Source organism: Crocodylus siamensis, chromosome 10 (assembly GCF_052110815.1).
Source record: "Crocodylus siamensis isolate JL-2025a chromosome 10, ASM5211081v1, whole genome shotgun sequence".
Lineage (NCBI taxonomy): Eukaryota > Metazoa > Chordata > Crocodylia > Crocodylidae > Crocodylus > Crocodylus siamensis.
Window position 1 is genome coordinate 56585543 of NC_143404.1, and position 11544 is coordinate 56597086.

The following is an 11544-nucleotide window of genomic DNA, read 5'->3' on the forward strand; positions in this document are numbered from 1 at the left end:
CTCCCCTAGGCAGATGGCAAACCCAAGACTGCAAGCCTAACACCAGGTTATTGCATGTGTGCCAAGAGAAGGTGCCTGCCTGTTGAGCCTCTCTGCTCAGGGATGCACCCTTTGGGAGTGTTTAGCACAACTTCCCCTGGAAGAAAGCAACAAGAGCAGCAGCTGCAATTGAGCTCTGACATTCCCAAAAGCCACAAGAGCAGCTTCAGAGGGGGTGATCAAATTGGGTGTCTTAAATTTCTCAAGCAAATCCCGGGACGTCATTCTCCCCTTGAACTTGGCCTTGGTGAGGCCACACCTGGAGTACTGCGTCCAGTTTTGGGCTCCGCAATTCAAAAATGATGTGGAGAAGCTTGAGAGAGTCCAGAGAAGAGCCACGCACATGGTCAGAGGTCAGGAAAACAGACCTTACGACGACAGGCTGAGAGCCATGGGGCTCTTTAGCTTGGAAAAGCGCAGGCTCGGGAGATCTGACGGCCACCTGTAAGTTTATCGGGGCGACCACCAGGATCTGGGGGAATGTTTGTTCACCAGAGCGCCCCAAGGGATGACAAGGTTGAACGGTCATAAACTCCTGCAAGACCGTTTCAGGCTGGACATAAGGAAGAATTTCTTTACTGTCCGAGCCCCCAAGGTCTGGAACAGCCTGCCATCAGATGTGGTTCAAGCACCTACATTGAACACCTTCAAGAGCAAATTGGATGCTTATCTTGCTGGGATCCTATGACCCCAGCTGACTTCCTGCCCTTTGGGTGGGGGGCTGGACTCTGATCTTCCGAGGTCTCTTCCAGCCCTGATGTCTACGAAATCTATGAAATGATCCCACTGATTCCAAGTCTTTACAAACCAAACTTTAACTTAACAAATATAACTTATACAAAGTGGGAATTTTCACAGACATTCATGTATAAAGGAGAGTGACTGGCAGCAGGTGCCACCCAGGAGGAAAGAATTTCACCATTTAAAAAAACCCAATGCTCGACCTCGTTTAGAATCACAGACTCAGCATTCCTTAGAGGAGCCTGCAAGAGAGACGTATTTGCCCACTTGGCCCACTTCTTTCATGGGGAAGGCTGGCATCTAGGTTTGTTGAGAAGCGAGGTTCTCCATGTAGCGGCCTAATCCAAAGCACCATCTCATCCTTGTGGTAGGAGCCCACTAACTGTCCTGCATCTAATACCAAATATCACATCCTTCAGCAAGAAGCCCCCATCAGTTTGGGACAACAGCCTTTGGTGGCAGGCAGCTTTTGAGCAGGATCAAGTACTGGGACTTACTGCCTGGCAGGAAGACACAGGTCACTCTGGAGTGGAAACGGTAACAGGGTGATGCAGTAGAACACCTCTCCAAACTGTTGCCAGCTAAAGTGGAGAATGTAAAGGCCCACCCTCTGTGCCAGGGGAGAGCGGAGCTGTTGCTTTCCTGGGAGAATGCTCAGTGGCTCCTTGATCACTTGTTTTGTGTAATGTTTGTCATCAGCAGTTTCAGAAAGCTTGGGATACACATCCCTTGGTGTTCCTTTTAACCAGACCTGTTTTGGTTGCTATGACAGATGCTCATTGTGTACCTTGAAGTGTTCCAGTCACCACAGGGATTTTAACATGCTGAAGACAACTTAATACCATTGTTGTTCAGGGTTCTTTCAGCTCATAGTGTGTGGTTTTATGCCCACTGTATGTAAACTATGGGAACAGCAACCAAAGCCATAAGAGCCCAGGCTCCCTGGGTTTTCAGCTGGTGGTTGAAATAAGTCCACCTATTTTCTTTTCTCCCATCTCAGTTTAATTTCTTCCTTTTAAACAAAAACCAACTGAAGAAAAAACACATTAGAAGATGGAAGTAGTAGATCCTCGTCAGTCACTGTGCAAACCTGAGCCAGAAAACTGGATCATGTCATCCCAGCTCCAACAAGCAGAGCCCAAGCACACGTATCAACTCCAGCTACTTCTCATGCTTCAGATTGGGTTGTCTGACTTATTGTTGTCCGTGTCACTTGAGGAAAGAGTTAATGCACTTAAGCTTAACCGTTGTGTTAAATGCTTTGTGTTAATAAAATAAATGTCTTTTTTGTGCACTGTCTGCAAAGATTTTCATGCTGATGAAGCCACCAAGATCTTAAAAAAAGTCCCAACAGACTTGCTCTGCTTCTACAATGACACTGTCAGACATAGGACACATCAGTGCTGAGGTGTGGGAAAAGAACCTGATGCAGCACGTGCCCAGAGCTAGCCTATACATTGGACTTGGGGGCTGAATTCAAGGGGATCTCTTTGAGTTCTGTTCTCATACATAGGTACTCCCCGATCACAGCCATGAGTGCTGTGCACACAATATGCACTAGCCACCAGGTCAGAGTTGTGGGGAAGTGTGAATTGTAAATCCAGCAGCCCAGAAGGTGGAAAAAGTGAACTGTGACTGTGAAATCCAGACACTGCTTTCCTCGCCGGATGAAATACAGCAAGCCCAAAGCACTGCAGAAAGAAAGGAAACAGATGTCAGTAAAGAAAAACTGTCTTCAAACATAGGAACTGAGGAGGATGGGGATCCAGCAACAGCTCCCTGGAAGTATCTGCACTGACTGTTTATCTACTGGGAAGGGCTCCTGTCTGTTCTGAGGTCAGGGCTATTCTGACTTACATTTTGCATCAGTGGCATTGTGCAAGTAGTTCATAGCATTTTAATTATGTGCTGAAAATCTCCACAAGCTCTCTCAAGTGCCAGTTTAATCTGCAGCTGAAATGGGGAAACCCAGGAAGCAAAGTTAAATAACTCGTCCAAAGTTCAGGAAGAGTCTGTTTTAGTTCTAAGTCAGGAGTTACTGGTTCCCTGGCCTGTGCTTTGGCCTTCTAATGCATAGGTCACGTCATCAGTTACTGGTGGGAAGGAATCCTTAATTTCCTCCAACAAAGACCAGACCTGCTAGTCCTACACTGACATGGCTTCCAGTGACTTTAATAGGCAGACCTTTGCCTAAAACAGCACATGGATCAGAAAGCCGCTGAGGTTACCAAGCCCTTCTGGAATCATGTTAGATAAGATCCCTTCCTCTGTGGGCTAGTTCCATCCTAGAGCTGATACCAACTCCATTAACTTTGCAAAAGGGCAGGGCCTAGATCCCTGGAAACCTCTGAGAGCAGGAGGCAGGTGGTTTAGTGGGAAACCTGTACTGAGGAAAGAGGATGAATCTGCCAGGGAGATGTGGAATTTCTCACAGGAGGTGCCTGAAACAGAAGTGAGGGCAGACAGTGGTAGGGTGATAGTGATTGCTCCGGGTGTTGGGAGGGAGGGCACTTTGACTGGGAAGAGGATTTTAGTAGCCTCAGCTGGAGGGAACATCAGATCCATTTGGGGACACAATGTGTGTGTCACAATGCAGCTTCCTCCTCCTTAACAGCCTACTGTGCGTCACTCTCACTTGTTGCATCATATATACCAGTAGCCAGGAAGCTCTTCAGAGCCAGAAACCAGTGGCTCCAATGTTATAAAACCCTGTCCCTGCAGTGCAGTCAGAGTTGACCCAAGCAGGGCATGGGGCCCGGGGCAAAATCAGCTTGTGCAAGGCTCTGCCCCCCCCCGATCCCGTGCATCCTGGATCTGAAAAAGCTGCCGCAGCCATTGGCAGCAGCGGTGGGGTAGGGGGGGTGGGGGCAGCAAGCTGCTGGATGCAGCTGCTCCGCCTGGCTCTGCAGGGCCCTCCGAAGCACGGGACATGGGGTAGTTGCTCTGATTCACCCCCCACAGAGACAGCCCTGAGTGCAGTACAACGGCTAAGAACAAATTGTAAATGTGGGCTCTGTTTGTGACAGCTGTAACTGACAGTCAAAGCCCAAGGCTAATGCTGCAGATGCACAGCAGAAGCACTAGCACCGTGTCCTTCCAGGTGGCAAAAAGCTTCCTAGCAACTCTGCAACATTCACTGAAGATGATGTCATATTCCAGGTACCATGAGAGTCACACTCTTGTGGACCCAGAGGGACAGCCTTCCATCTTCAGCTCCCTCTGTGCAAAAATGAAGTTTATTTCCTACCTATGGGGACTTTTTACCATCTTATACCATCTACACTTTTCCCAGAGCCTGATGAAGGGACTTTGTTCCCGAAAGCTTGTAGAAAAGGACAATTTTCTTGCCATTTTCCAGTTGGTCTAATAAAAAGTATCATTTTGGAACCAAGAGTTCTAGTTTTTTGCAGGTAGCATAAAAGTCATCCTCAGGGGCTGAACCCAGCATGCAGTCCCACTGCCGTGCAGCGCGGACCCCACCTGCTCTAGGCCAGCACCTGGGTGTTCACCAGTGTTTGCCATCCCCCCGCCAGACATGATCAAGCCTGATGCAGGCAGGATGGCACGGTGCAGCCAGCCCCTGCAGAAGCAACCATGTTCCTGCAGTGATGCTTATGTCCTGAGCTCAGAGCAGCTTTCCAGCCTATGGCCTACAGCAGGAGTGGGCAGTTATTCTGGCTGAAGGGCCACTTAATCAGTTTTGGTGTCTTCTCAAGGGCCACATGAATTTTGGTGTCTTCTGGAGGGCCACATCTGTCTCCCCTCTCCCTCCTTCAGACCTATATAGCATAGCCCAATTTTTTTTTTCTCTCTCCCTGTACCCTTCTCTTGCCCATCTGTAGTATGTCCCAATCCCCATGCCCGCTCTCTTTCTCTTCTCTTCCCCTGAGCTTCTGCACACCCCCGTCGTCTCCCTGATAGCATGCCCTGATCCTCACTCTCTCCAGAGCTGTAGCAGGCCTGATCCTTTCCCACCCTGGAACTGCAGCTGCCCACCTGCAGGTCAGGTCCCAGGAGCTGGTGGCCACCCACCTACCTGCAGGCTGGGTACAATAAGTCAGTGGGCTAGAGCCAGCCCGCAGACTGTATTTTGCCCACCCCTGGCCTACAGGCCCCTACAGTTACTGAAGGCCTCTGTGTCACCAGCCTAGGTGGTGATTTTCTTGCACACTGCAGGTGCAAAACAACTGACCGTCACTGGACACCTCCCCCTGCTGCGCCGCGGCCGGTACTGAGGCCACCACGGGTCCTTCCAACCCGGGACGCTGCCCATCGGCGCTGCGGGGTCTCGGGTCCCACTCTGGGCGACGGTGTGTGCGTGCTGTGCGCAACGTGTGGACAGGGGCTGGCACGCATGTGGGGCGTGTCTGTGTGTCGACGCGTGGTGCCGGGGGCATGTTTGCATGCGTGTGGTACGTGTGTGCGGCGCGGTGGCACTTACCAGGTGAGCGCGTTGAGCACGAAGGCCATGACTGCGAGGCGGCCGGGCGTGGCGGAGAAGCCGAGGACCTGCGGGCGACACGGAGGAGGCTGGGACCGGCCCGGGCAGCGCCCCCCTCCCCCCCACATCGGCCCGGGCCCCCCGCCGCTCACCTCGTAGCTGAAGACCTGGTCGAGCGAGGGGCCGCTGCGCACCAGCGCGTCGACAAGCGCCAGCCAGAGGCCGAGCGCACCATAGTAGACGGCCTGCATGAGCGCCATCTGCGCCACGATGAGTGCCGGGTCCCACACGTAGCTGCGGAACTGCGCCGCCATCCCGCCGCGCTGACAGCGCCGACCAGCGAGGCGCGCCCACAGCCCAGAGCGGCGCCGCAGCCAGCGAGGGCAGGCGCCTAGAGCGTCGTCACCGCCACCGGAAGTGCTACGGAGGTGGCGCTTCGGCCTAGAGCGGCTTCCCCACACCGGCACGGCGCTCTTTCTTCAGTGTCTTCCTGGCTCTGGGAGGCGGTGCGCTCCCTCCTCCCCCCGCCCTCTGAGCTTTGACCGGCCCCGTGCGGTGCTGCAGGGGCTGCGTGCGGCCTCTGAGTCCCGGCGCCCACGTGGGTTGAGCCCTGTCCGCACAAGGCAGCCGGGGCTGTGTTGGGGGCCCGGGCACACGGGGCGGCTGAGAGGAGGCCGCGCTGGATCCCTCCCCCTCACCCCCCGATGCTCTGGTCAGTCCCACGCTCCAGCTGTTGGCCGTCGCTGGGCACCGGGGGCTGGGCGCGCTCCCAGCAGAACCAAGAGCTCAGCCGAGAGTCGGACGGGAGCGGAGGGGGATCAGGAAAGAAAAGGGGACGAGCACTGCAGGAGGAGAGGGGCCGCAGCAGGGCCCTGCCTGGAAGTGGGGCCAGCTTTGGGAGCGATCCCTGGGAGGACAGGCTCCACGGGTGAGGTGCCATGGAGAAAGGCTGGGTTTTCCTTGGGAGGCCCCAGGACATGACTTGTTCCAGATGGGAAATTCCGGCCTGGTGAGAGGAAACTGGTCCAGGGTTTTCATGCCAGGGTGGTTTTGATCCAGTCTCTTCCTGCAGGGGATGATTTGGTTTGTTTGTTTGTGTGTTAAGCTGCCAAAATGCTGTTGGTGCTGTGCAGTTAAAAAACAAACAAACTAGTACAATTATTTGGCTTGTCACTACTTCTCCATTTCCTCTAAACCAAGAGCAGGTCATTAGCTAACATCCAGCAGTCCTGGCTGCTTTGTGCCACAATTCACCCTTTTATCTGGGGGCTTTGGGAGTTTGTGGAAGTGGGTTTTTTCCTGGCATGTCACAACTTCTGCTCTTTTAGTCTCACCGTGTAGCTACCCAGGAGTCCTTCATTCTCTTGCTTTATTCTCTTCCTGATCGGCTGGAGTTCAGCTGTAAGCCAATTCCCTTCAGAAGCTGCAGAACCACTGAGTAGAGGGCAATGTTAAAGCCTCATAAGGTTTCCCACCAGTTTGATTTATGGTGTCAGGTTATGCTAATCAGAGTGAGAGATGCTTACAACTGCATGGGGGTGAGTTAGGTTGTCTGTAGGAAAGATTCCCTGGACTGTGTAAAGTGACAAAAGAAGAGGGCCCTGGGTCTTTATGGGATATAGAAGGGCAAGAGAGGTTCGTACAGTGTGTGGGAGGGTGAGCCCCAGCTCCGAGGTCGGAAGCCAATGGAGAAGGGAATATTTCTGGCAAAGTAAATTATGACTTAATTCTTCCTGATGGAATCTCCTGTGACGCCTGGTTTTTCCATTTGCTCTGGTTGGCAGTTTCTCACGTTGGTCTTCCGTTCCTTCCTCATTCATGGTGACGTCACTAGTGGTTGTGCAAGCTCAGCCTTTGGCTAGTTTCCTTCATATGGAACGTGCTGCTTTCCTCTTCTCCTAGAAAGGATTGCAGCAGGAGGAGGAAGCTGTCTGTGGATGCCTTCGCAAACTGCAGGCTGGTGCACTCCAGATAGCCGAGAGCTGATGTCATTTCTAGAGTTTGCTAAATACAGAAATGCGGGGGTGGGGAACACATTGGTCCAAGGAAAGACCTACAGTTTAGGTCAACTCCCTGCGCATCACTGAGACTCAGCTGTGACCAAAGGGCTTCCTCTTTTCACACTTCAGAGGTTAGTTTCCATTCCTCAGCTCTGCTGAATTCACTTATTTGACAATTTACAAAGCATCTGGTAGACCTAAACTTCCATTTCTTGCTTTCAATCTTAGTCTCTGACCAACATTTCCTTTGCTGATCCTATGTTAGTTGTCTACCCAGTACAAAATGAAGTGCCTGATTATTCTGGTGAGGGACACATTAGAATGCCTGTGACATAACCATCCACTTCACCTGTCCACTTTAGGATCCCAGCCTGAGCCCTTAGCGGTTTGAGCTCTAACTCATCTTATGATCACAATGACTATTTGACACTGTAGGTTACAGAGCATGTGTCACTAGAACTGAGAGCCAACTCCTGGCACTGTTGCTGGCCCATAATTGAAAGGATAGATTACAGTAATAATCGGCAGTCACCTCAGAGGCAGAAGAATTCCAGACTCTCTCACTCCCACCCCGTGTTCAGAGAACAGAACTGTACAGGGATATGGAAAGGATGTGGCGCTCAAATAATTAAAAGCAAGGTTCCTGGAATCAGCTGCCCAGTACAGCCATTCACAGGGGCTGAATTTATTTCCTGGCTCAGGTACAGAAGGGTGTTGTGCATTCAAATGTCTTTACCTATATTTGTTAATCTAGCCCTTCCTTTTTCTTGAAGGTTGTCTGCACCTCTGTGGCAGCTTCCTCTTCCTGCCCTTGGTAACTCAGTTGTCACTATCATCTCAGCAAGGGCACCTGGACTGTTCCCTTCACATACCTCAGGAGAAAATGACCAGGATTTGTTGGGAAAACATCTGGTATTTACACACCTAACTTCCCTCAGTATTTTAGGGGAGGATCAAGAGGACAAGTCCCCCTAAAAGGGATTAATGTGATACTCAAAAGCAGGGACTTGAGGAGAAATCACTAATACAGGGCGTGTCTATACAAGATGCATGAATGTGCCATGGATTGTTCTACTGCGCATTAGTGTGACATGGTAAAAACTATTAATGAGCTAAGGTGCAGTAGAATTAGCCTACTGCACATTAAGCATCACAAAAAACCCGTCACCTTTGTTACTGGGCATTAGTGCAGCTACTGCGCCTTTATCTGGTACCTCATATCAGAGGTACTGAACTTAATGTACAAAGGTGCATTAATGAACATGTAGATGCACCCATATTATACCAAGCTAAAGATGGAGTCAGCTTTTTGGGAAGCTAGACTGAGGCAATGAGGAAAGGATTCCTAGAGCCACAAATACTCCCAGTCTGTAAGCAGACAGTTATTTTCACTCTTTGGATTGGAAACCTATTTTCTTTTTAATTAAAACTTTATGTGTGTAATCAGCAGTTCTGTGGTTACACCTGTGTGTCATGAAAAGCAGCAGATGGTGAGAAGGGATGGCAGGGTGCCCAGGACATATCAGATGCCCTGCAAACGTGCCTCAGGGGAAATTACACAGGGTCCCCTGTGACTCATAGCCATTTCTCTGTCATGAGACTAGGAATTTCCTATTTAGCAGGGAATTCTTTCCATAAGAAATACCTCCCTGGAAGAGTATGTTTCTCTAGTAATGGATCATTATTGAGAGCCATGAGGTATCAGTCTGCTAATGATACCTATTTTTTACCAACAACAAAAGGCCAGAGTAGCTGAACTCATCTCTGCTGGGATTTATTTGTTCCTGGCCAAGCAAGTAGGACTTGCTCTAAGATGGTCTTGGCTGGGAGTCTGACAGCGGTAATTTTGCTGTCAGGCAGGCACATAGGTGGCATAAGCTGGGGCTAACGGGGCTTAGTCCCCCAAATGCAGGGCAGTGGTGGCAGCAAAGAGGGCCACAGGGCAGCCTGTGCATGGGCTCCGGGTAGCTGCAGCAGGGGACGTGCAGACACAGACATACAGCTGCACCCTGCACACAGCCAGGATAGCAGCCCAGCCCAGCAGCATGTGGAGCACTGCCCACCAGAGCAGGCAAGTCTGATGGGGAAGAGGTGTGTGTGGGGGTACAGATTGAGGCCCCCACAGTGAGGGAGGGTGTGGGGAGGGGCAGGGGTGAAGGAGGCAGGGCAGGTTGTGGGATGATCAGAGTCTGGGCAGCAAATCCGGGGGCATGCAGGGGGTTCCAGCTCCTGTCCGCATCCTGGAGGAGGTATGGGGGTACATGCCCCCTGATTTGTGTCTGGGGTGGAGGCGGGCTGCCGCTGACAGCAGCAGGCACGTGGTGTCACATGGCTCCCAAAGCAGCAGCGACAGGGCGCAGAGTCCCAGTCCGCAGCAGCAGCCCGCCTCTGCCCTGTGCACAAATCTGGGGGTGAATTACATGCAGTGACAAGAGCCCCTCTACACCCATGGACAAACTGCCTGGGCTCTGACCGTCCCATGACCCACCCCAGAGCCCCATTCACCCCTGCCTCTGCCTCATTCCCTCCATTGTGGGGGCCTCAATCTGCTCCCCCCATTTCCCTTCCCTTTCCCCCTCCACAGACTTACCTGCGGGGTGGGGGGGGGGTGTATTCAGCCCCATAGGTGGAGGGAGAAAAAATTATTGGGGGGGCTGAGCACGCATGCACGTACACCACCCCAACAGGTAAGTCTGTGGGGGAAGGGACTGGGGTTGGGAAAAGGGCTGTTGGGGAGCTGCAGGGGTGGGAGTGAGGCTGGGGCAGGCCCTGCACAGCTGGGGCAGGGCGCGGGACAAAGCTGCGCCAGCTTGTCTGGTGGGCACCCGGTGCAGCAAGAGGGTGGCAGCTCCTGCTGCCGCATGCACTCTGGGAGGGCATGGGGGGCATTTGCCCAGGATCTGCATGGGGCAGGGTGGGCTGCCACTGCAGGCTGGGGCCAGGGCTGGGCCAGGCTGTGCTTGGGCTGGGTGGCAGCAGCTCTGGGAGGGGGGGGTTGGCAGGCTAAGATGAGTTTTGGGGTGGCTTCAGCCCCCCCATAGTACCCCACTCAGCGCTGCTGCCACCTACCCTGAGCGCAGCATGGCCCAACCCCCTCCCTCCTGCTGGCAAGAGCCCAGCACTGCCTCAGCCCCAGCCCCCAGAGGCACCCTGCCCCACGCAGATCCAGGGGCACATGCTTCCTGTGCCTCCCAGGATGTGCATAGCAGCTGGAGCCTTGCCCCTGCAGATAAGCCACTTATGACTTAGTCCTGCACCCTGCCCTGGCTGTGCAGGGCCTGTCCCAGCCCATGCCTCCCTCACCACTGCCTGCGCCTCTCCCTTCTGCTGAAGCCACTGGAAGCCTGTGGCTGGGCTGCCTTGCAGCCCTACCACTTCCCTGCATTTGGGGGGGTTAAGCCCCATTAGCGCCCCCTCCTTCCGCCACGTGCTCAGTCCTCCCAAATAATATTTTTCCCCTTCGCCTCTGGGCAGGCATCAAAGTATGTGGAGGGATTTTCAGAAGAGCACAGCCAGGTGAGTGCTGAGGCCTTTTGAAAATTGAACTGCAGTTCTGGGTACTTGAAAATCCAGGCCTGATCTTTCTTTAAAACCTGGCCCTAGGAACTGTGCTGAGCATGACTTGGCTGGAAGTCGTCATTTCTTGGCCAGCCCAGTAGTAATTATGATGAGCTGGAGTTGGCTAGAAATTAAGTCTTTGCAGGCCTTATCCATGGCCTGCTGAAGAAAACCAAGAGACTGTTTCATTGGTGACCCAAATTTGACCTTTTTCTATTCCTATATGTTTTTGTCTTAGATTCACAATTGTAAGAGCATTCATTGTTTCAGGCTTTAGACTTGAGTTGTTTAATTTTCATTAATGAGCTATGTCTTACTTAGTGACTGAGTCAGGCTGACTTGTATTCCTTTGCAAACTGGATGTTTATCTGGATAAGGAGAGGTATATCCGCATCGTAATTCACCGTTCAGCCCACCTCACAGCTTTGAGATGTGAGTTTTCATCATGCTCAGTGGTAATGGGATTTCAGCTGAGTAACTTTCAATTTTGTTTTCTCTGGGTCCATTTGTCCTGTCACTCTGGGTAAGTGTCACGTACCTAAGATTTCTCCTGCATTGTTCCAGAGTGAGTAAAATGTAAACATTTTGAAAGGGGACATTTGAAGGGCAAAATGAATCAGCCTTTTTTGTGTTACAAATTCAGAGTACAGTGTTATGGTTTTCAGGGCTGCATTTCCAGCCATGCGGCTTCTTTTAGGAATAGTAGGCAGAAAAACTACCACCTATTTTTTTATTTTGGGTGGGGGGGAGGCGGGGAGGGAGGAA

General features: G+C 52.1%; 1 protein-coding gene across 1 annotated transcript; it reads right to left on the reverse strand.

Annotated features, from left to right (window-relative positions):
* Positions 1–829: 829 nt before the first annotated feature.
* Positions 830–5647, reverse strand: SYS1 (SYS1 golgi trafficking protein). The gene is made up of 3 exons (XM_090020419.1): positions 5374–5647; positions 5222–5289; positions 830–2471 (listed from the first exon to the last, which is right to left on the reverse strand). The coding sequence occupies exons 1-3, from the start codon at positions 5533–5535 to the stop codon at positions 2231–2233; spliced, it is 471 nt and encodes a 156-aa protein (XP_089876545.1). The 5' UTR covers positions 5536–5647; the 3' UTR covers positions 830–2230.
* Between the last annotated feature and the right edge of the window lie 5897 nt (positions 5648–11544).

Coding starts and splice junctions, on each gene's coding strand:
- SYS1 (XM_090020419.1), bottom strand. CDS start 5,535: ATGGCGGCGCAGTTCCGCAGCTACGTGTGGGACCCGGCACTCATCGTG. Junction 5,290..5,373: donor ACCAGGTCTTCAGCTACGAG/GTGAGCGGCGGG, acceptor TGTCGCCCGCAG/GTCCTCGGCTTCTCCGCCAC. Junction 2,472..5,221: donor GTGCTCAACGCGCTCACCTG/GTAAGTGCCACC, acceptor TTCTTTCTGCAG/TGCTTTGGGCTTGCTGTATT.